Source organism: Gigantopelta aegis, chromosome 2 (genome assembly GCF_016097555.1).
Source record: "Gigantopelta aegis isolate Gae_Host chromosome 2, Gae_host_genome, whole genome shotgun sequence".
NCBI classification, from domain to species: Eukaryota; Metazoa; Mollusca; class Gastropoda; order Neomphalida; family Peltospiridae; genus Gigantopelta; species Gigantopelta aegis.
Genome location: NC_054700.1, coordinates 24150337 through 24176923, shown reverse-complemented (window position 1 = coordinate 24176923; position 26587 = coordinate 24150337). Strand labels below are relative to the sequence as shown.

General features: G+C 37.9%; 1 protein-coding gene across 1 annotated transcript in view; it reads left to right on the top strand.

The window, feature by feature from the left end:
* The window catches only part of LOC121387793, an 85680-nt gene extending 60750 nt beyond the window's left edge, over positions 1-24930 (top strand). The window contains exons 16-23 of the mRNA XM_041519003.1: positions 584-632; positions 1108-1701; positions 3097-3346; positions 9720-9850; positions 10763-10915; positions 15995-16721; positions 23340-23379; positions 24813-24930. Coding sequence (XP_041374937.1) covers positions 584-632; positions 1108-1701; positions 3097-3346; positions 9720-9850; positions 10763-10915; positions 15995-16721; positions 23340-23379; positions 24813-24930 — 2062 coding nt within the window. The remainder of the gene's footprint in view (positions 1-583; positions 633-1107; positions 1702-3096; positions 3347-9719; positions 9851-10762; positions 10916-15994; positions 16722-23339; positions 23380-24812) is intronic.
* Positions 24931-26587: the final 1657 nt, after the last annotated feature.

The window sequence follows — 26587 nt, the reverse complement described above, 5'->3', positions numbered from 1 at the left end:
TGCATTTTCTGATATTAAAAACACTAGGATGACCAAAAACACTTCGAATGTATGGAAATGGATAATCTAAACAATAAAATCTAAGTAAAGTATGATTTAAATTATCAATAACGGTTATAATAGTCAAAAATATGCATTAGTGTTTTAAAAAAAAGGTACAGCTTGCACATGCTGCAGCTGGCAGTGAAAATATAGTGCATGTTCTATGTTGCCTGTTGCCAAATCTGTAGATCACACTAGCACAGACGCAGTGTGTTTTCTCACATTCGATTCAATGTGTTTCATTTTCAACTGGTACCATACTCACCAGACCCCAGACCCAGATCCAACTTCGGTGTGTTTGGGGCCTTACACACATTTTTATATACATTCATTTTGTCGGCATTGCATTCTGCTTGATCAGTATTACTATTATGAAAATAAAAAAAGAACAAAATGGTATCATAGCAAAGTATTGATTTTTATGGGGGAAAATATTTTTAAAAACAAACTAAGCCTTTAAGTTGTTCAAATATTGACTTTTTTCTGAAATGCTTGCTTTGACTTAATATTGATTTAGTTGTTGTTTTTTGTCTGTTTACAGCAGTGAAGACTTCCTAGGTTTTCAGTCAGAAAAAACGTCAGACAGACAGGTATGTTTTGCTGTACTCCTACAATTTAGCTAGACACTGGTACTATGTTAAAGCTACAGTTTCTTTTTTGTTTAATGATACCACTGGAGCACAATTATTAATTAATCACTAGTTATTGGATGTCAAACATTTAATAATTATGAGATAGTCTTCAGAGGAAAGCCACTACATATTTTTCCCATTAGCTGTAAGGGATCTTTTATATGCACTATATCACAGACAGAACAGCACAGACCACAGAATTTCATAGGGAATTGGCTGGAATCGGGGAAAACCCAGAATCTGCAATAGTGGTACGATCCTTACAATCTAAGCACCTCAAGAAAGCGTTTACTGACTAAAGTAGATCCCATTTCCTCTATACTATGTTAGACAGGTATGTTTTCCAATACTTCTCACCATACCTAAGTAATAGGTTTTTCTGTTTTGCTAGGTAATAGGTTTTGACTGATAGGTTTTTTTTTTTTTTTTGTAGAGGTTAGAGAAATCCGTGTATGATGACAGCACTGAACTTTATGAAGCAGATTTTGGAAACCAGGGAGCAGAAAAGAACCAAGATCCAACATCAGCTTTTGGTGAAAGGAATAAGAACCAGGAAACACACCAAACACAAACAGAAAGATCTTCCATTCACATTTCATCATCTCAATCAACACACCAGGCACCAATGGAAAGATCTATGCAGATTTCACCAACGCAATTAACACACAAGGCACAAACAGAAAGATCTTCTATACAGATTTTACCATCTCAGTCAACACACCAGGCACCAATGGAAAGATCTATGCAGATTTTACCAACACAATCAATACATGCACAACAGAGCGAGTCCATGCAGGTAGAGAGACCAACAGCTTCAGTCTCTATGGCCCATGATAACCCGGCTCGGAGTAAGACGTCAAAATTAGTGATAGACAAACATGGGGTGTGGTCAGCATCCAGAGACACGGTACCTCCAGAACGTTCTGTGTTGGCTACACAGGACAGAAGAGATCCATACACATTCCACGGGTCTCAGTCACAGCAGATGGAAAACGGACAAACAGACTCCATAAAGAAATCAGCTAAGGTGAGGTTTTCAGTATCTCTAACTTACACAGACATATATTGAGGTGGATTTAAACTCGGTTCAGACTTAACCCTGAAATTCAAGTTGAGGTTGTCATAAGCTTAATGTTCACAGACATAATATAAATGGCAAAGCCAATGACATTTTCAAAGTCGTATCTGTTTTCGAAGAATATTTTGACAGTGCCATGCCTGCTCCTATGAATCGCTGTTCGGTGCTTCACCATTAGGAGGACTTGGCGTGTTATAAGTGAATCCATACAGCTTCAGTAATACTGGTGTTGGTGCTGTGGTGATTAAACCATCAGACTTTTGGCTAGTATGTACTGGCTTCATAACACCCACACACACCTGTAAGGCCACTACACTAATTGCTCTCTAACCTTTAACCACTGTCCTGAATAGAAAGTTAAACGTTTGCTTTTGTGCAACGACACCACTGGAGCACTGATTTATTAATCATCGGCTATTGGATGTCAAACATTTGGTATTTCTGACTCGTAGTTATCAGAGGAAACCTGCTATATTTTTCAATTAGCAGCAAGGGATTGTTTATATGGACTTTCCCACAGACAGGAAAGCACATACCGCAGCTGTTGACCAGTTTGTGGTGCACTGGTTGGAACAAGAAAATAACAGTCAGCTGAATGGATCCACCAAGGTGGTTGAATCCTGCAATACGAGCATCTCAGCCGAGTTCTCAACCGACTATGCTAAATCCCGCCGCATCCTGGAAAGAAAGCCCAAATAAAATAAGTATGTGCTCACAACCATGTGGGTTTTTTTATACCTTAATTGGATAGAAGAAGAAAATGTCCAGAACTGATCTGTTGAGGATGTGTTCAACCTTGCTTGACACTGGCAACATGGCCACCCTGGCAATTAACTACGACAATCGGAGTGCCGTGGAGATTACTGTGGTATTTTCAGTTTTTCTCAGCATATATTTTGCCGTGGAATTTTCTGTGCCACTTTTTAATATTAATAAAAAACATTTATTTGCATTATTGACAAATTAAACTTGTCTACATATTAACTACAACAATACTGTGGCCATTTTGTTAATTGCCAGGGTTGCATGGTTGATGGGTCCAGTTAAACTTAGTGTTTGATTATGACATCATTTGAGTTGAATGAAAGGAAGGGAAATACACATATACTGACACCTGGGATATATCAACAGAATAGTCATTTGCTCAGATTATGTCATTAAACAAATGACACTGGCTAAACTGATATTATTAACCAAGGATATTAAGTTGAGGCAATGGGGATTTTACCCCCTGATTATAAACATTTTGTGTAAAAACAAAATCGTATTCAATTTACAAAATTGATGATCATTGTAACATGATATTTCAAGCTGGTAATGCATTTAATTCTTCTTCTTTTTCAGGTAAAGCTACAATCATATCCACAGACTCCTGTTTCCACAAAGAAACGGACGTTGTTACACAGAAAACCTGGAATCAAACGTCTGCAGAATGTTAGTGCTGCGATCTCTTCTACAGAGGTGGAAGACAACACCAAGGTAGAACCTCCATCGAAAAAACGCAAGGAACCACTTAAAAAGTTCACCAAGCTATCAGAACGACAGACCCCTTCAAAATGCCAAGCCACTGAAGCATGTGAATCACCAACAGCAGGTGCGTTTAACTCTTATACATCCAGCTTTACATTGAGAAAATGTTGACACTGAACCAAGTGTCCAACATGACATTTTGGAACCTACATTTTTCAACCTCAAATTATAAGAAAACAACCAACGTGGTACTATCTTGGTGTATGTAATATTTTATCTTGGTGTGTGTAATATTTTATCTTGGTGTGTGTAATATTTTAGGGGACAGAAGAACTTAATTAAGAATTTTAAAATCTTTTTAAAGAACCCTATGATCACGATCACTGACGTCATTGTTTATGACATTCACCAAATTTATTTAAATTTTCACTCCCACCCATAATCTTCTTCATAGTTTGTATCATCTGTTATTTTCGGCGAATATATCCCTTAAAAATCATCAAGATTCATTAAACAATAAGAGAAATATTTTACGAATATCAAGAAATTGAACCCATGTGCACATTATGTCATCAGTTATGTTTACACAAATTTAGACAATTTATTTTTGTTTTCTTTTTGATTTTGCAATAACAACTTAAATATGAATACCAGTCAAAAAAATACACTGAATGTGTTTGATTGTTATTCTAATCTGTTCTAGTGTTTACAGAATCAAGACATTTAACTCCTGTGAATGTTGACAGCTGGGTTTATACACTAAAGTGACCAACATTATGTTGCCTGTTTGAAACCCCTAAAATCATATTCCTTTTCCACCTCACTGTAAAGAGAAGAGAAAGTAATGGGACATTATGTATCTGTTTCCACTGAGGGGGTGGAACATAGACCAGAGGTAAAGCGCTCGCTTGATGCGCTGTCAGTGTGGGATCAATCCGCGTCAGTTGGCCTATTGGGCTATTTCTCGTTTCAGTCAATGCACCACCACTGGTATATCAAAGGCTGGTATATCAAAGGCTGGTATGTGCCATCCTTTCTGTGGGATGATGCATATAAAAGACCCCTTGCTACTAATGGAAAAATATAGCGGGCTTCCTTTCTAAGACTATATATCAAAATTACCAAATGTTTGACATCCATAGCCGATGATTAATAAATCAATGTGCTCTAGCTTTAACTGTTTCCACTGAGTGGGTGGGGTACATGCTGAGGTGCTTGAGTTTTAGGGTCAAACTCCTTGATCGACTCATTCTCTCATTGATCTCCTTCCAACCAGTGCACCGCCATTGGTATATCAAAGGCCGTGGTATGTGCTTTCCTTTCTGTGGGAAAATGCATATAAAAGATCCCTTGCTACTAATGATAAAATGTAGTGGGTTTCATCTGATGACTATGTGTCAGAATTAACGAATGTTTAACATCCAATAGCCGATGATTAATTAATCAATGTGCTCTATGGTGTCGTTAAACAAAGCAAACAAACAAACATTCTCTGGTTGATTGGTTTTTTTCCAGACCAAACCAGTACCCCATGACTGGTATTTCAATGGCCATGGTGTGTGCTGTCCTGCCTGTGGTAAGGTGCATGTCAGAATTACCAAATATTTGAACAAAACAAATTTTATCTGTGTCCACTGAGCATGTACTTCAATTTTTATGTTCTTACTGCTTAGAACATACATTTATAATTTCTTATGTTGGTAAAACGTGCCTGTGTGTGTGTGTGTGTGTGTGTGTGTGTGTGTGTGTGTGTGAATTGTAGCCAATGGCCAGACTTTGTTGAATGTCACAAGAATCTGTATCTTTGATTCATGCAATGCATATTAGTCCAGCAGATATGTGACAAAATTGTGCCTTTTATGATAAAAGCATGCAACTTTGCATGATGCTAGGACATACCCTAGAGACAAAAATTAGATATAAGGACATTGCAGATTTGTCCTCTGGGAGCCATGGTGGCCATTTTGAAAAATGGCCACCATGGCTAACGCAAGATCCAATGCGAGTGTCTGAATTTACCATATTTTGTGTCCTTTTTAGAACTAATGACACTGATTTATACATATGTCCATTGTACATGATGTAGAGGTGATATTTTATACAAATTTCAGGGACAGTTCCAGAATATAAGCTAAACAACGTTATTTTTTCCCTCCTCATACATACGTGTGCAATCATTCATGGTCAGTGTGTCCACCAAACTGGTAGAGAACAGTGCACTTAAGTACAGCCGCCAGTAGTAGGGGTGTATAGTAGGTGGTTACAAGTGCCTTTTAACAATGCTGACTGGCCTCGGTGGCGTCGTGGTTAGGTCATCGGTTTACATGCTGGTAGATACCGACTCCAAACCCTGAGTGAGTGCTCCGCAAGGCTCAATGGGTAGGTGTAAACCACTTGCACCGACCAGTGATCCATAACTGGTTCAGCAAAGGCCATGGTTTGTGCTATCCTGCCTGTGGGAAGCGCAAATAAAAGATCCCTTGCTGCCTGTCGTAAAAAGAGTAGCCTATGTGGCGACAGCGGGTTTCCTCTAAAAACAGTGTCAGAATGACCATATGTTTGACGTCCAATAGCCGATGATAAGATAAAAAATCAATGTGCTCTAGCGGCGTCGTTAAATAAAACAAACTTTACTTTTTACATGCTGGTAGGTACTGGGTTCGGATCCCAGTCGAGGCATGGGATTTTTAATCCAGATACCGACTCCAAACCCTGAGTGAATGCTCTGCAAGGCTCAACGGGTTGGTGTAAACCACTTGGACCGACCAGTGATCCATAACTGGTTCAACAAAGGCCATGGTTAGTGCTATCCTGCCTGTGGGAAGTGCAAATAAAAGATCCCTTGCTGCTAATCGGAAAGAGTAGCCCATGTAGTGGCGACAACGGGTTTCCTCTCAAGATCTGTGTGATCCTTAACCATATGGCTGACGCCATATAACCATAAATAAAATGTGTTGAGTGCGTCGTTAAATAAAACATTTCTTTCTTTCTTTCTTTCTTAACAATGCCAGAAGTAACTACTGAACACTCCCCGAAGAGTTCACACTAGGCCAGCAGCTAAAAGCTGATGAGGAATGGCATCCTTTTCTACAACCATATCTAATGAGTTCTCTACATGCATTGGTAGCCCTAGGCAAGGTTGTCCAAATTGGTTACCAGCTGCTTGTGTTACCTTGATGCCATCCTTATTCATTTGGTGGTGGGAGTTCTGGTGCACAAACTAGCATCTGACCCCAACAGCGTGATGGCTGGTACATTGTCCTTTTCACATACTGTAGAAGAGTAATTGTAAGAGGTATTTGATCGAGTACTCTTTTTTGGAGGGTCGAAAAGCACAGGTGGTGCTTGGTGTTGTTGTTAAGGCACCAACAACTAGTGTGACTTCATTTGCTACTTTCCAGATGGCCAAACTTCCATCCTTGCCCTTACTGCCGAATGAAGACAGTAAAGCCATGGAACATGGGCAATGAAAGGCACCTGTCTGAACCCAAGACATGAGATATCTCATGGACAGCCAGGTATCGAAAATGTCCAGTACCAAAAGCCACCCAGAGTTCAGAGTATGGCACCAAGACGCCAGTGTGTTCTTCATTGACAGCATCAGCTACATGAAGCAATATTCGTGTGTCTGCCTCCTCTTGGGTATATCGGGCTATACTGGTGACATCTCTTGGCTGTTTGCACAGGATATTTTGAAGATGTGTGCCAGGGCTAGAGCTGGGTGTGCAGGACGTTGCACCAAATTATGTATAAAACTTCAAACATAGTAGAAACTGAGATATTTTAAAAAATAATATCAATTATTACATAAGAATAATTTCGCCATATTAAAATAAAATTAGCCATGTGTCCAAATGACCTGACACTCTGTTTCCAACAGAACTGATTTCTTGGTAAGGTAGTAAAACAGTTCAGTCTTAGTAATCCATGCCAATTTCCAGGAATTTTACTCAATGACTCCATGTGCCTTTTCCTCTCATGTTTCGAGTGCTTGAATTCAGACTAGTTAGGTTGTAAACATCCCAGATGACATCATTCCTTATAGCCTATTGTAATTGTGATACCAGATATGTGAGGAAGATCTGACTTGCATATTCATGGAAATTCCTGGTTTCAACATGTTATTTTCAGCTTCACCATCAAGGATGCCTACCTCAACAGGAGGTCTGTTAATATTGCAAACTGATGTAATAAGCTCCTCTTGGCAGTACACAAGGTCAGACTCAGTTTCCCCATATGTGGCAGTGATGATGGCCAGGCTTGATTCTCATGCTAAAACAACTCATCCAAGTTGCCAACCTTTACCTGACAAGCAACGTCAAGTCTGGGAAACTGAGCAGACATTTGCTGTTGTACTTTGGATTTATTTTGAACTGAAGGATGTTTGAAGAGCGGCACAAATTCTCTATTGGTTCTTGGATGGACTTTGTCTCCAAAACATGCTGTTCTTTCACAAATATTCCATACTGATCCTGTCCTAACGTCTCAAATCTGCGCATGGTATAAACAATAGTATGGTCTGCAATGTATCGGCCATCTAGTTTCTGTAGATTATCACTACTTTCACAAAATGGATCCCTTCTGTGGTATTTGTCAGTGACTTGACATTTCAAAGAAATGATTTCTGTGTTTGTTTGGTCTGTTCATGATGTACCGAATTTGCTGCCTTCTTCTGACTCATCTCCATGGATGACTCAAACTATTAGTCGAGTTATCTCTGGTTCACATGCTATCCAGCACCTAAGAGCTGTCGGATTCTCTGTCAGGCTTATAACTCCACCATCACCTTTCACAGCAGCGTTATGTTTGGTCTAATCAATGGTAATAGCAGGGAACAGTCTTCTTGACCATCAACCTGCCTTCTAAAATTCGGAATATAAAAGAAGATGACATCTTTAAGTGCTACCAAATCTCTCAAATGGACTGGAATCCATCTGACATAATTTGTGTGATGTAAGACAAAGAAGAATGGGACAATGTTGGTCAATGTATCAATGTACAAAAGAAACTTTGTCATCTGGATTGCTCGAACAAAGATCAAGACTTTCACTTCCAGCTGAAGAACCATGAACCAAAACTAAAACTGGGGACTTGCTTTAGCTCTGATACCACTCTGATTGACATCAGATGTTTGCTTCTACAAGTCTGCAGCTGCACCATGTATATGCCTTTTGTAGGAGTATGTGCAGGCTACAAGCTGTGACTTGATGAGCTTTATGAGTGTGTGTTACATTTGTAGCATTTAAGAAAGAATCTGCTATAACTGCAGAGGCAACTCCAGCCTGTACAAGGGCATCTGTCCAACCACTGCCATCAAATAGATCCCTTACCACCTTAAGGGCTGTCGTATCAATATGAAGAGCACCAAAGAACACAATAAAATTGTCTTCATCGTGACTTGCTGGCCGGGACCACGAATTCGTTTATCAGTGTCATACAAAGCTTGATCCAGGGTAATTATTGCCACCTAATCAGGATTTAAGATGTATGCATGGAAAAATTGTAAGAAAAGTTAGGTTTTTTATTTAACGACACCACTAGAGGGCATTGATAGGCTGTTGGATGTAGGACATTTGGTAATTCTGTTAAATAGTCATTGAGAGGACACCTGTTACCTTTTCAGTTAGTAGCAAATGATATTTTTAATATACAAGTCGTGGCGCACTGGCTGGAACGAGAAATAGACCAATGGACTCACCGACAGGTATTCATTCGGAAATATAGTAAGAAGGTGCAAAATTACGACACAGTCATGACTCTTTTTTTTATTAGTACTGTACGTCCTGTACTACTTATAAAACAACAAATCATATATATTGTGAATGAAAGCAATTAAAAAATAATAATTTGTTCTCTATTTGAGTTCGGTGATACTATAAATTCATAATTAAAATTCAGAAATGATTAATTAAGGAACAAATAATATAGTAAATGGGGAGAAACGCTACCCTTTCCCATAGACAATTCTCTCATTCAGGATATGCTCTGAGATGTTTAGCAAACTACACCTCTATATGTGGAATGGACATACCTATAAATCAGTTTAATATGAACCTTGTAAATACTTGCACTATAATTATATAAGCTATTTATTGGCAAAGAACATATAGAACATATAGACACCATAGTTTCTTAATTATTATAATTCCGTTTGGCTCATACTTTAGATTTGTCCTTGGAATCAGCACCCCTACATGATGTGAAAAGGCATATCTATAAATGAACGTAATTAATTGTGTAAAGAACAAAAAGTAAGCTAAATTCAAACCCCTGCATCAAGTTGTGTTGTGACCATGATGGCCATTTTGAAAAACGGCCGCCATGGCAACTACAGGAAAAATCTGCAATGTCCCTATATCTAGAAATAACTATTTTGGTATGTTCTTACTTCATGCCAAGTTTCATGCTTTTATCATCAAAGGCACAATTTGTCTATAATTTTCACCAATCTTCTGCACTGTATGGATGCTTTGTAAACAAACTCCTTTATATTTCAGGAGCAACGGTTGCAACAAAGAGCAAGGCTAGATTGCTGATGTCACCAACATCGACAACTGAAGACAAACAGCCTAAAACCCACAAAAGAAGGAGTGTTGAGTTTGCTGAAATTGTCCAATCAGAAGTTCAGGTAGTACATTGTAGTACATTGTTATAATTTGTTATTATTATGTAGCATTGTATAAACAATAGTGGTATTTCTGTAAACTGCTCAACCTTCATGGAATATTTGATTTTCATTTTCATTCCAACTAGTTTCATAAGAATTACATATACAAATTATCATTTCAAGGAATCTCAGTTTAGAATCAATTACACCTATTCTAATTACAAACTAACCATAACAGATTTGATTGTTGTTTTTTTACTTGGTGTTCAGTATGTAACATTTACTAATGCAAAATAAAAACACAACTGCAAGTTTTAATAAATATCTGTCATCACTATTAATGGTTACTGTTCGCAGCCTGTATAGAGCATATATGTCTGCCTTCATGGTTTTTTTTAAATAATACTTTGTAACACAAACTAGTAAAATAGCAGCCAGCTTCTTGATTTTAAAATGGAGTGTAATACATTTTATGTGTGACATAGATATTATGTACCATATATAGCCAGAGGATATAACAGAATGACACTTGATGGTAAGAAAATGAATATTGATGGTTTTCTCTAGTTGATTTGATAATCAAAATATATTTGAAACTAGCTTTAAAGTCAAGTTGTTGTTTTTTCATAGTAAAGATGTTATAAAAAAAAATTTTATTCTCCTCTACAGAAATGTTGATAATTTGTTGTGAAATGTAGGTAAATGATTGTATATCGATGAGAAATTTGATATTGTTACATGCAGTGGAAAACATTACAGCAGGGTTCGAGAAATCCACTAGACCTCGGTCCTGGCTAGTGAATTTCTGGTCTAGACTAGTGGAAATTATTCACTATGTTACTATAACACATAAGGCATTAGCCAAAGCTTCTTTGAGGGCTGGTAATTTTCTCAAACATTTGTCAAACACTGGTTAAAGTTATTTCTTTGTAGACATCTATAGAAGACCGGTTGTCTGGCTCCCTTGATTCGGATGAGCTCATCGAGAAAACCACCATAGAGGAGACAACGTGCGTCCATCGACTCATCAAAGTGGTCATCATGTCAGCCAAGGATGGGCGTGTCATCAGAACCACAGAACGAGAGGTATCCCAGAAACACTGACAGCCATTTTAGTAGTCCCCTACCGGAGACTACTACAGGTTTCATGTCTGTCCTTCTGTTTGTTATTCTTTTACAATGAGATATTGAGTTGAAATTTCGTGTATAGCTTTATAATGTACTGTTACAGATCAAGTTTTTTGTATCGATTTATCCATCTTTGAAACAGTTATGGCCCATGAACATGGGAGATACAGAATTAGTTTTTCTGACTTTATTTTTAGCAATGCCTCAAGATATTGACCTGAAAGTTTGTGTATAGCTTTATCTTGTTCTGTAAGAGATGAAGTTTAACTTTTCATGATAATTTATCCAATTTAATTTGCACAAAGTTACTGCCCTTAAACCTAGGAGATATTAAACTTTGTTTTCTGGACTTTTTTTGCAATGCCTGTAGATATTGAGTTAACATTATGTGCATATTACAGATCAGGTGTGACTTTCATGGCAATTTATCCAATTTTGGCCCTTGAATTTAGGAGCTATAAAAATGTATTGGGCTTCATAGGGGACATGTATTGCAGGCCTCCTAGACCTCCTATATTTCCTATATTTTTTTATAGGATCCTATAAAACTCCTATATTGAGATTCATTTCCTATATTTCCTATATTTGACTCAATTGCTTTGCCAAAATGCTGATGAATAAAATATGTTACTAAGTTATTTTTGCCTGTCAAAAATTCAGAAGATGCTTTGAATGTGGTAGATCTGTATCAAGCGCCAATCAAGATCCTGCTCACCTGATGAGGTGAGGAGGATGTATCACTGATACAAGATGCACCAACTTTCAAAATATCCTGGATATTGGCATGGACTGCTGGCAAGCCTTGGTATATATTTGTTGAGGTAGTAGATGGTATCTTGTGTACATACGCAAGGTAAGAACATACCATTAGTAATGTAAATGTCTTTAGAAATCCACGTAAAATGCCTATAATCATGATAATTGGTCCAGATGTTCCTATAAAACTCCTATAGTTGACCTCAAAATTCCTTTAAAACTCCTATATTTTGGTATGCAAATTCCTATATTCCTATATTTTAATATGTACAAGTGGCTGGGAGGCCTGGTATTGTTTTAGCCGTACACTCAGAATCCATATTTCTTACTAGAAGTATACTGATTGAAAGAAATAAGGGAACACATTGAATTGTAGACCATATTTAATTCACTACTAGTGTAGTAATGGCTGTATTTCATATAAAGTTAGGGGCGGGATTTAGCTCGGTTGAGCACTCACCTCAGGTGCTTGCATCGTAGGATCAAACAACCTTTGTGGATCCATTCAGCTGATTGGGGTTTTTTCTCTTTCCAACCAGTCCACCATGGTATGTGTTTTTCTGTCTGGGAAAATGCATATAAAAGATCCCATGCTGCTAGTGGTGGTGTTAAACAAAACAAACTTTTTAATTTGTGATATGGGATTGAATGTCAGTAGTATTGAATCGACTGGCCCACGGTCGACTTCTGATACTATGGATTGGGGCTTTCAGTGCCTTCACTGTCTGCTGTTACTATTTGTGTAATCCCTTATTTCTTTCCATCAGTATAGTATAAAAAACATTAAATAGAATAAAGTTTGTTCAGTTTTCAGTTAAAGTTTGTTTTGTTTAACAACACCACTAGAACACATTGATTAATTAATCATTAGGCTTAGCTGTTGGATGTCAAACATTTGATAATTCTGATATATAGTCTTCAGCTAAAGTTTTTTTGTTTAACAACACCACTAGAGAACATTAATTAACAGGGTTCGTCAGGGCTCACATTAGAACAAATTTTGGTTTAGCCAATATTGAAAAATGTAGAGTATTTTCTTGAGATTGATTAAAATGTGGTTAATTTGAGGAATATTTTATGAGTCAAAAACTAAATTTTGTAGCCATTTGTATAAAAATTAGCAATTGGCTAATTTGGCAATGTACAGGGTGAGCCCTGGTTCATACGATCTTTGAAAGTTTGGGAAAAATTACCTTCCATTTTCAAGGCCTTGAAAGTCTTTGAAAAATGAATAAATCCAATGAGGTCTTTGAAAGTTTGTGAATTTCCAATGAGTTTCAACAGTAACATTCGGGGTTGGGCTGGTGATGGGAATTTAAAAACTAATAATAATATGAAAAATAAAAATAAAATATTTGTGTGCGTCGTAACTGTGATCGCTATGATATCTGTTTATAGCCAGTTATGTCATACAGCAGACCTTGCCTTTAAAGGTGTGCGGGTGCGATCGCGCTTGTACAGCGCACATAATTTCAATCTGGCAAGTGTGAAAAATAATGCACGTTACAGCGCACGTAAAATAATTTTGTATATTGATTGCCACTATTTACCTTATATAGCTGATAGAAAGATCCGTTTAATAATACCAGTGTTCGAGATTAACGGTATCCCGATATCCCTGGGATATCAGAATTCAATTTTGGATACAAGACTTCAATAACCCAGTATCCCACCAGGATACCATATAATGTTGATTATTTTAATCCGGCATTTTTATTTTCTGCTGAAACAATGAAAATTGTCATTTACTGGTGAAGTTAAGTAACAGTGTCATCCAAGTTTGTTACGATGTTATTTATGAATTTCATTTAAGTGGGATACTAAATTCTCAGGTGGGATACCAGATTTTGAAATGTTAGTATCCAACTGGGATACTGCCCAAAATTTTTAATCTCGGACACTGAATACCAGAATGTTTTTTTTACGAGAACGGTAGCGTCTATGCAATATTTTAATATATGACTGGTACTTACCTTTGCTATACAAATTGGAAAACACAGGTTTAATAGACATCTTCGAAGACGTACCAATCCGATCAAAACTTCTTTGCCTATTTAATTTATTATTAATTAGAAACAGTCCACTTTTGTAAGGTAATAGATCACAACGTCTGATAAGGATAACTAATTTATACTGTTCATATAGTTATGACAAAAAGAGAAAAGGGATTGAATTAAATAGTGGCTTCTGTAGCCTACACAAATGAACTCGTTACGGGAATCAGCGAAGTTGGTAAAATTGCGCATTGATGATGGTGTCTAAAATTATGTTTTTTTATCTTTATTATGGCATCCCATGTTTGGAATAAAATCCTGTTTAATGACAGATTGCGTCAGAGTTTGTATATTTTTTTATCAACAAGTCAACATTGGGGCCGTTCTAGGTCAATGACGTAATGCTGTCAGAGCCGTTTGTAACTTGTCAAATGACGTGTTACAAAATGTTGAGGAGGGAGACTGGTTGCGTAATTGTTGAATTAAAAATGCCACGTAAATGTCAATGTCCCAACCAACACTATCAATTGAAGTAATTGTAGGCCTGTGTTTCACAAGTTATTTAAAAAAAAAAAGTTTTAATAATATGAGTCGGTAGTGCACACCTGAGATGCTTGGGTCGTAGTTCATGAACCACCTCCTCGGAACCAGTGGTTTTTTCCCATCCCAACTATCCTAATCATGTTCGTTGTACTTAATAATGACATTCAAGACAAGTTGATTCCTATATATGTTTAGCTGTATATATAGATACAGTGGCGGATCCAGAAAATTCATTGGAGTAGGGTGGGGGCAATAATATCGGTATGATGCCGATATAATACATTTTTGAAGTGTGGGGTGGCGTCTGGCAAGCGAACACATTGGGTTTCATTAGGCTTAAAAAGTATAAACCCAGCTTTGTGTGGGACAAAAACAGAGATCACCGTTTTACCGTAGCCAATGAGAAGTTGTCTTACTGTTGACTGCCATGATCACTGAGCCGAAGATAAAAACAGTGTGAATCGACTCTGGCAGTGTTATCAAAGGTGCGAAATAAAGAGGTGGAGCAACCCTACCCACCACTCAGCTTCTCTTTACCCTAACTTAACCTAACCTGGGGGAAGTGGGGGGGGGGGGGTAAAGATGCCTTGTCGTACGGGATTAACTACACGTAATCTAGACATCGGCATAACATGCAGACTTGGTTATTGATGTTTCATTTTAGATAGTCAACAAAATATTGAGTTTTGCTTTCAGTATAATGTGTAATAACAACAATCTGTGGTATTTCTATTACAAATTTTGATTTGTATTTATTATTTCTGGACTGGAAATTGTAGTTTTTGTCGACGAAAGTTTACGATTAACAGACTTGGAACATTTATGGAATGTTCCGGAAAACACCGAAGTTTACTGATGATAAACACTGAACGGACCGGTCCGATGAACAAAATTCCGTTTCACTTCGGCTGTCATAGTAGAAGACCCATTGAACAAATTTAAATAGTACAATATACAAACAGTGACGGTCCAAAAAATAATGTAGCAACATAATTTTCTGTAGTAAATAATAATAACGAAATCCTGATTTAAACATTGGATTATTACATTTTTAAAAATTATTTATTATTATTTTTTTAAATCTGTTGATAATTTTAGTACATTGTACAACTTAAAGACTCTGAAGGAGACTGTCTCACTGCTTCATGCTGTCTAGCACAGTATTTTTATGTGATCTGCACTGAGAAACAAACCAACCCAACTTTAAATGAATTGTCAGTACTTCATGTCAAAAAACAACACAAACAATGTAGGTGATTCATTTTTCAATGTTCAAACATTAAAAGTATTTTTGTGATTATAGGTTTTACAAGGCCAAGATGCCTTACACACCTGTTACCTCGATATCATTAGACAGTGATATATTAAAAAGAATGGATTAACTGCATAATGAATGTTGAATTAAAAGTAAGTAAGCTTCCAAAATGGGTCTTTGAATTTTGAGAAAAATGGTCTTGAAAGTTTGTGAAAAGTTTGTGAATTTTGAAGTGAGAAGTTTGTATGAACCCTGATTAATTAGTCACAAGCTATGTTTTTTTTATTAGCAACAAGGGATTTTATATGTATGTACAACATGTATGTGTAATGGGTAACAGTGTTAGGGCTGGGTAGTGTATCAATATTTTACTGCTGCATGTATGTTTCATTCCATACCTATTCATCTTTAAATTCAAATGGCATCTACTTATTTGACCAGTATATTTAAACCCATTGTCATTTTCATGTTTTATATTATTCTGTTTAGGAAGAAGATCCACCAGTATTTCTGCGGAAAGTTGAAGAAACAAAACGACTGAATCCTTTTATATCACCATCACGCACCAATAGCTCTCTGACCTCTGGCGACTTGGGAGATGTCTCGAGCAGTAGTTTATCTCGGCATAACAGCTCGGGCTCGAAGGGGGGCAGTCTGGAGAAAATGGGGTCCAGTCTGGATATAGCTTCTCTCTCGAAGTCGCAGCATGAAACAGTCTCGAGGCAAGAGGAAAACGTGCATGCCTCACAAATGGGCAACACCCCAGAAGACCGTATGAATGAGAGTAATGGAACACCCGACGTGTCTGTCATTGAGAAAACTGACAGCAGACACGGTGCCGTCGTTAGCAGTGCTGAAAGCAAGAAAACAGATTCCTTGTTCACTAGTCCCGAAGAACAAAAAAGATCAGTTGCTGCTGGAGTGATGTCGAACTCTTTGGCAGGTAAAAGTCCAGCAAGACAAGAGAAGGCCGATTCGAGTGAGGAATCATTGGGCATTCCTCCAGCACAGGTGTCAAGGTCGTATCCACACCAGTCGAAGCCATCGGAATCATCCTCAGGTTCAATATTGTCCCAGGAGAGGCGAGATCAGGCTCGATCGTCACAAGAAAGTGGAGGTTTCTCTGTTAGAGGATCGGGATTTCACGCTACCCGGTCGCCACAGATCGGCACGCTGTCTGCGTTCAGAAAATCAGGCTCTGCAAGATCTCAGCCAGGTTTGTATGTAGAGTGGATGATTGTAAGAGTTTTTCCTTGTCTCAGTTGACCTAATGATTATTAGTTGACCTTATCACTGCCTCCTGTTTGTGGAATGGTGCATATAAAAAATACCTTGCTATTAATGGAAAAATGTAGTGGGTTTCCTATCTAAGACTATATGGAAAAATTAGCAAATGTTTGATTTCCAATAGCCAATGATTAATATATCGATGTGCTCTAGTGGTGTCATTAAACAAAACAAACTTATTATGATCAGTTCCAGTTGACCAAATGACATCACAACATAAAAATTCTGTTTACCTAATAGCTGTCAGTGGACTTGATAATTATCAGTTGACCTAATCGCTGTCAGTGGACTTGATAATTATCAGTTGACCTAATGGCTGTCATTGAACTTAATCATTATCAGTTGACCTAATGGCTGTCATTGAACTTGATCATTATCAGTTGACCTAATCGCTGTCAGTGGACTTAATCATTATCAGTTGACCTAATGACTGCCATTGAACTTAATCATTATCAGTTGACCTAATGGCTGTCATTGAATGTAATCATTATCAGTTGACCTAATGACTGCCATTGAACTTAATCATTATCAGTTGACCTAATCGCTGTCAGTGGACTTAATCATTATCAGTTGACCTAATGACTGCCATTGAACTTAATCATTATCAGTTGACCTAATGGCTGTTAGTGAACTTAACCTATTTAAGGTTTATGTAAATAAACCAGGTTTATATCATAGCAAAGGCAGACACCCTATCTGTGCCCCTGCACCAAGTACTGGTACATGCTCTTCCTGGAGGTCAAGCTATTTTTAGAATGTAAGAACAGGCTCCCTGTCGGCCATTCCTGCTTGCAGATCAGGGCCACAGTGTGCTAGATGTTTGATTTTTGAGTTTTTTAATGGCTACACGGCAAATTGTTAAGCGTGCAAGAAGAAGGCAAGTGGCTGAAAATAGTGTGGCTCCTTATGTGGTCCCAAGTAGTGCAAATTACTGGACTGCAGACAAATACAGACAGGAACTGGAATCATTGGGAATTAGAACACCCAAAAGTTTGACAAGAAAACTGCTGAAACAATTATTTGATGAAAATAACCAGACTGCCTTGGGGACCGCAATTTCTTCGTCAGACAACAGTGGGCTCGACTCTATACCAATTTCCAACATTGGTAATGTTCCCACAATCCCTACATTCGAGGAAACGGTGACAAATCATGATGCTGGGAACTATCACGCCGATGGGACAGCAAGACCAGCGAACCACTTCACTCAGCAACAACAGGCGCAGACCGATATTCGGGAAGACTTGGCTTGCGGAAAGAGCTATGCTTCTCGCCATACAGTCACTGAACCAAACGGTCAGCATGCTGCAGTCGACAGTGAGCGGCATGTTGAAGGGGAAATCGGGACCAGCCGAAAATGAAAATACACTGGACACCGTGTACCGATCACGCAGCGCCTACAGTACCGCAAGTTCAACAGCAGCGCAAACCGATGTAAACATCACTGACACCACGGAAACCGGATCAACAGGTAATAGTCACTTCCGGGTTTCTTCGGAATCTCTTCCATATCGAGATTTAGTTTCGCCCTCTCTGAGACGGCAAATTTTAGATGGAAAAGACATTAACTTGGCTACATTACTTATTCCTTACTTCGAGACCGATCCAAGCCGTGCCCTGGGGACCACACCATTCGAACGCAATGTCACCAATGATAAACGATTACAAAAAGAACTTTCTATCAGTGAATTTATCACAGCTTTTGGTAAATTTAAAAGAATAATGTGCCAAAAATTCCCAGATAGAAATGAAGAACTAGACCAGTATTTGGCGCACATTGTGGAAATTTTCAATAGTTTCGGCCAGTCTTTCTACACCTATCATAAATTATTCTCAGCAAAAGCAGCAACAGCTTTACAGGTCGGCGGCCAACTTGTAGATTGGGCAAGAAAGGATAAAGAACTCCTGCAGATGGTGATTGGTGGAATCAAAGCAAAAAATTGTATGCACTGTGAGTCAGTCATGCATGATTCCTCTTTCTGTACAAGCATGATAAATCAAGACCCTGCTACCAGCAAAGTTCATCCACAACGTCCACAGAAACTAACAACCACTACAGATAATGCACTTTCCCATAAAGACAAACGAAACCGAACAAAAGAATACTACCAGGGGCAACAAATCTGCAATGACTTTAATGATGAACATTGTTACAGGAAGAACTGTTACCTGTTGCATGTCTGTAAAACTTGCCACTCAGAAAAGCATACAAAACTAAATTGTAATGCATCCAGACACAATAAAGAAAAACAAAAGGAAAAAACATCCAATTGACTACAGGGTACTATAAATAGTTCCCAAAAGCCTACCACTCCAATTGATATTAAAAGTCTACATCGAGAATTACGACTTCACCCAGATCAAAAGTTTGTTAATTATCTTTGTTCAGGACTAGAATCAGGTTTTGACACTCTAGTAACCAAAATTGACTTGCCCACAAAAGAATGTAAGAATCTCATGTCGGCAACTAAAAATCCAGAAGAAACAACAGAACTTGTGGAGCAAGAGTTATCTAACGGATACATACTTGGACCATTTTCTACTCCCCCCTACGCAGCTTATCGGGTGAGTCCTATCGGCATCGCAGAACATAAGTATTCTAAGAAAAAGAGTCTCATTGTTGACCTCTCTTCGCCTCATAACGAGACAGACTGTGAGAGCATAAACAGTTTAATAAATAAAGATACATGCAGTTTACAATACATAAAAATTGACGAGGCTATAAAGTTTATCAAACAGTATGGTCCAGGGGCAACGATGTGTAAAGCAGACATCAAAGATGCATTTAAATTGATTCCCATCAGGAAATCACAGTGGCACCTTTTTGGCATTAGATGGAAAAAATCATACTATTTCTACACCAGACTGGCGTTTGGTTGTTGTTCAAGTCCGGCAATTTTCGACCATTTATCCCGTGCAGTGTGTTGGATAGCCGAGAACAACTATAACATCCGTGTCATTCTGCACCTGCTAGATGACTTTCTAACAATCAATAAACCTTCGGAATGTGGCTTAAGGACCATGGCATTACTGACTTATGATCTTCAGTCGTCTCAATATACCCCTTTCGCTCAGTAAAACAACAGGCCCACATACGGTGCTGGAGTATCTCGGCATCATCTTAGATTCAGAGAAAATGGAAGCCAGACTTCCAGAGAACAAAGTGCTAAGAATTAAAGAATTTATTTCTCAGTTCATGTTTAGAAAAACTTGCCAAAAGAGGGAACTTTTACAGCTTTTGGGACATTTAAATTATGCTTGCCGAGTAGTCCACCCAGGACGTAGCTTTATTTCTTATCTGATTAAGCTTTCAGCAAGTGTGAGTAAACTCCATCATCATATTACTCTGACTAAAGAATGTCGCACAGATTTACTCATGTGGAAAATGTTTCTTGATGAATGGAATGGGGTAGCTATATTCCTAGATGTAAATATTACAGACTCTGAACAGCTGCAGCTTTACACAGATGCATCTTCGACTCTAGGCTTTGGGGGTTACTTCCAGGGTCACTGGTTCTCACTGACGTGGCCAGCAGAATTGCCAAAAATCCCTGATCAAGAACTCTCAATGGAATACAGAGAGCTGTACCCAATAGTTGTGGCTTCGGTAATATGGGGCAATTCTTGGATGGGAAAACGAATTTGTTTCTGGTGCGACAACATGGCTACAACATGTATTATTAATAAAGGGAGGTCCAAGTGTTTGAGCATCATGCCTTTAATGCGAAAATTAACATGGTGTGCAGCAAAGAATAACTTCTCGTGCTCTGCAAAATATATTACTTCCAAGAATAATGACATTGCAGATTCTCTCTCTCGTTTCCAGATGAACAGATTCCGCAGACTAGCGCCAGAGGCAGACCCTCATCCAGTGAAATGTCCACCATTCTGCGACATAACGTGGAATTGAGCAAGGAAGTGGTACACCTGGTGACAGCTTCTATCAATAATAAGACAAGATCAGCTTACATTACAGGCTGTGAGACATTTCGTACATTTTTATTACGTAATAACATTCCATCTCCACCAGAGGTTTTTCCTGAGATTTCAGAAAATATTTTAGTTTATTTTGTTACTTATTGTCATCATGAACTAAAACTGGCATACTCTACCATTAAGTTATATCTTTGTGGAATACGTTTTCATTATATTCAAAATGGAGGAACAAATCCACTCGAAAGCCCTATGGGTAGGCCCTATGAAAGACTTCGTCTGGTACTAATATCGGTCAAAAAGGCTATAGGAACACCAGAGAAGAAACGACAAGCCATAACATTCCCTATTCTGAGTGTTATGTGTAATCATCTATCAGCCAACTTAGCTAGGTTTTCACTGTACGAGTATAAACTACTGGAAGCCGTGTTTACAACAGCCTTTTTCGGGTTCATGCGATGTGGAGAGTTTAGTATAGCAAGTGAGTTCAATCCTTCTGTCCATCTATGCATCGGTGATGTTAAATTTACAGACTCTTGTGCTCACCTAGTCCTCAAAACCTTGAAAACAGACCCGTTCAGAAAAGGTATAACCATTCAGCTCCACAAAACAGGAAGTTCCATCTGCCCATATACCTTTCTATGGGATTATGTACTTGTACGAAAACTACAAACTTGTAATCCTCTAGATTCCCTGTTTGCTCAACCTAATGGCAATCCACTTACCCGTAAGTACTTTATAGAACGCCTTAGGCTGGTTCTCTCCCTGGTGGGTGAGCAGCCAATGAACTTCAGTGGACATTCTTTTCGTATCGGTGCTGCAACTACGGCAGGTCAAGTTAAGATGGATGCGCATCTTATCCAAGCTTTAGGACGGTGGTCCTCGGATTGTTATATACGTTATATACATATTTCACCCAATGTGATTAAAACAGCTCAGCAATCTCTGACAGTAGCTAGCAATTGAGGTGAATATCTTGTCACAACTGGAACATTTACTATATTCTGTAGAGAAATAATGTATGTAACTACTATTACCATGATGTACAGTGTAGTCGTGCAAACAGTTTTAATCTTAAAAATAGCAGAGACATAGTTACTCTAACTGTAGTGTGTAGATTAAGTCAGTATTAGCTTGGTATCGAGCCATGTCAGGTACCCATAATTCATGTTCACTTTCTTAGTATTCCTACATATAGTTACCTTTAATGAACTGGTTATACCATTTACTTGTGAGCTGAAGGTACATCCTTTCTTGGGGGCTCAATGGCTGCGCAATTGATTTGGGTTACAAACATTACAATTTACTTCAGTTTATAAATTTAATGTTTATTTTCCCCCAAGCAAGCAACTATCCAGGGTTCTCTGCATCAGCTTGTATTACACTGAAACATATGTGCCCGTCCATGCGGTTCCCACCGATTGGCAGCACTCTGGCCATACACTGTCACGATGTTCCCAGGGGTGCTACTTGTACCATGCGGTTCCCGCCGATTGGTCAGTACTCTTGGTGATAGCGTGGTACACAGTGCTGGCTCGCACCATGCGGTTCCCGCCGATTGGTGTCCTCTTTAGATTCCCTGGTTGTTGCCACACATAGCCAAGTTAGTCCCCAAGCGCCAAATATTATGATGTTAATATGTAATAAATACTTAAAAATGTTCATGTCTTGTTTTGCTGTTATATAAATTAAGGTTTATGTAAATAAACCAGGTTTATATCATAGCAAAGGCAGACACCCTATCTGTGCCCCTGCACCAAGTACTGGTACATGCTCTTCCTGGAGGTCAAGCTATTTTTAGAATGTAAGAACAGGCTCCCTGTCGGCCATTCCTGCTTGCAGATCAGGGCCACAGTGTGCTAGATGTTTGATTTTTGAGTTTCCACCACCTCCCCTACCACCTTCAGCTCACTCACCTAGGAACTGCTTGGCATTACAATGTTTCTCCTGTGTTAATAGATTATTAATATGAGACACAACTGTAACATTTTATCTTACAAACATTACAATTTACTTCAGTTTATAAATTTAATGTTTATTTTCCCCCAAGCAAGCAACTATCCAGGGTTCTCTGCATCAGCTTGTAATACACTGAAACATATGTGCCCGTCCATGCGGTTCCCACCGATTGGCAGCACTCTGGCCATACACTGTCACGATGTTCCCAGGGGTGCTACTTGCACCATGCGGTTCCCGCCGATTGGTCAGTACTCTTGGTGATAGCGTGGTACACAGTGCTGGCTCGCACCATGCGGTTCCCGCCAATTGGTGTCCTCTTTAGATTCCCTGGTTGTTGCCACACATAGCCAAGTTAGTCCCCAAGCGCCAAATATTATGATGTTAATGTGTAATAAATACTTTAAAATGTTCATGTCTTGTTTTGCTGTTATATAAATGATATTAGTTGACCTAACAGTTGTCATTTAAGCTAATGACTTTCATTTGTTTTGATCCCAGATTTATTGGAGAATTTGTATTAAAAATAGCCTAATAGGTTTTTGCATTTGGATACTTTAAATATATAACCTTTGAAAAATATATAGCTTTTAGCTTGATTCCTTGACCACAGTTTATTTCTAGAGGTGTTAAATATTATAGTTGTTTTATGTTACAGAGAAAAGTAAAAACAGCTTAGATGACAGTCGTAGGCTTAGGTAAGTATTTTTGTAATGCTGTATTTGATCTATTAAAAATGCACAATTACTGATAGACATGTATTTTAAGCTTCTAAATCTATCTACCAGTTAGTTTTCCAGAAACTAACAAATTATATCTGTATATAAGCATGGGAAAAAATACATGTAGTAATGAAAAAAAGCCTGAAAAATAAAATGATTAATAATCATATTTAAGCCTACTGTAATATAGAGGATAATAAACGAGTTACCAGTTATTATCAAATTTATGTCCTGAGTGAAATAATTTTCAGTTGACAAATGAAAATTATTTCATGAGGGACATAAATTTGATAATAACTGGTACCGAGTTTGTTATTCTATTTATGACCTCAGCTACTTTTTCTCTAGAAGCCTTTATTTTCGATGCACATGCATGAAAGGCCAACCTGTATAGAAACGATTTAGACCACTTTGCGCACTTTTCTGAGAATTGCTATAACTTTGTAATTTAATCATATTCATAAATAGTTTTAAAAAACCAAGTGTTCTTTTTCTGCTACAAAATCTATAAGGAATTGCATTAAAATGGCATTTTGTTATAAATTTAACACCAAAAATAGAGAGCCGTAAACACAAACTCTTTAAACTACATGACGTCATTTTGTGTGTTTGCCAAATCGTGATGACGTCATATTTAGTACCGACACGGTCATTGGTTTGTGAGCGTCAAATTGTCCAATAGTATTGTTTGTTAGACCAATGCAGAATATTTCTCACTGAGAAAATATGGAAAATATTTTCCCTGTTATGAGTGACCGCTGGGGTAATAAATATATATATATATATATATATATATATTAATTTTTTTTTTTTTTTCTCTGTTTGTTTGTCAGTATATAATATTACAGTAAGTAAGCTTTGTTGGAGTGTTTTAAAGATTGCTCAGATAACAGCATTTTATAAAATTTTAATTAATATTTATTTGGAGGCATTGTATTATGTGTGGATATACAGTCTTTATATGTCTCACAGAGTAATAAATATTTGTGCATGTCACATTTTTGTAAAAACATTTATCAACAAATTAAGAAACAACACTTTCTGGTCTGTTAATAGAATATTCAATTTTCTCTAATACCAAATACAAGTGCTGAATGTGTAACAAGAATTTGTTACATTGTACATGAATGAATGAATGAATGAATGAATGAAAGTTTAACGACACCCCAGCACAAAAATACACAGGCTGTTGAGTGTCACATGTTGTACATAGTACTCTAAAAGTGGGTTCTGTTTAAAAACTTGTTTTAGCAAATAAATTTGGCAGTATATATTAATAACAATTAGTGTGTTGTGTAAATAATATTTATTTTGTTGCTTTTTGGTTACCGGGTGCACATGTTTACTTTACTGTTTGTCCTTATGTGTACGACTGTTGATTACCCCAGGATATGTATTTTTTATTTCAGCCCTGAAATTCCAGATCAGACTGATCAGATTACTGCTGAAACCTCCACCATGAGGACTCCAGCTAAAATACATTATGCCAGTAAATTAGAGAAAGGTATACAGTACTTGTTGGTTTAACTATTTGTTAAAGATGGAGCAGGATGTAGCTCAGTTGTAGAGTGTTCGTTTGAAGTGTGACGAGTCTCAGGATGAATCTATCTTAATGGACTCTTTGACTTTTTATTTCTCATCCTAACCAGTGTTCCATGACTGGTACACCAAAGACCATGGTATATACTGTCCTATAAACAGTCCTTTTCTGCTTTCAAAACTAGCTGTGTCAAAATAACCATATTATGTTAAACACTAAATAGCTTGCCATAGTTTAAAATGTGTTGAGGTAGCATTAACAAACATTCCTTTCCTTTTCCCCTGTCTGACAGTTTCCCCCATCTTTCAGCTTCCATAATCACCAAACTCATTCTAGTGATGGTCTCTCAAACCATGATGGATGTTTATCTCTGGTGGCTTTTTCTGCCACATATCCTTTACTGTAGGCCTTGCAATATTTGTTTGGAGATTTTGGTTAAATACTTCAGATGACTTACAGTCTGGCAGATTGTTTCTTCTATACTATGGGCTCATAAAACCCCCACTTGATTTTAAAGGAGACCGGACACCAAACCATATATACGGCGTAATGAATTTGTTTGCCGTCATAAACCACAACACGCAACTACCGCGCTCCCCTTATTGACTAAGTTGAGCGTGCCAGTCTTGGTTGGAGGGGGGTTTTCGCCGATCTCCGATGTTTGCCGGAAACTGTCGACAATTGATTAACTAGACCCGTGACGTCATCGATGAGCGGAAAACTGAAGAAACTACCAAGCAGCATGGACGAACTTAGCGATTCGAGTGACGAAGAATTGTGTCCAGCTTGTGCTAATGGCATCAAACCGTATCAGTTTGAACCACTTATCAGAGACTTTGTGCCTAATCCTGGAAATGTTGTCTTAGACAAAAATTCGGATGAATCAACTGCCGGCGAAAACGAGGAAGCCACACGGTCATAGACTAGCATATAAGCATTTTTTTTAAACATAATTTTTTATGACATTTTTAATGTAAACTGAAGCAAATGGACCTAATTAGAAGAAAAGCACACAAAATGTAATAATATTTCATCATAAATCTTATTCAGCATAGATGTAAATATGACACGTCAGTGGATATTCCATAGGCCGATTTCGCAAATTTGCAAAAAGTGTCCTCTCCTCACCAAAGCAAGATATAATAATTTAACAAAAAACTAAAATTAGCACAATTTTCTTTGTTCTCTTAACTAGTTATCCTCCAAGTTTTAATGTGTTTGGTTAAACCGTGTATTTTTAATTAATAAGAAAATGTGTTGCCAGTCTGCCGAAACTGTCCACAGCCGGGTACAGAAACACGGAAATGTTGGAAAATATTATACTGTTGCCACATACTGACAATCACTTTACAACTAATATGTCTTATCGACAATATTATTATGTAGTCTTTGTATTTATTAATATAAAATACAACAGGCCCCTAGGAACTGGGGAGGGGCGGACCTAGGGACTTGTTCTCCATCACACACTCTAGGATGAAAATATATGTTTTAAATTTTCACTACTCTGCATTCCCCTCCCTCCCTCCCCCCCCCCCCCCCCCCCCCCCCCCCCCCCCCCCACTGGTGAGCTTTTTTTATCACATTAATTTTTGCCATTGTAACCAAAATCTGATGTAGAGTTTATACCCGGTCCGCCAGTGC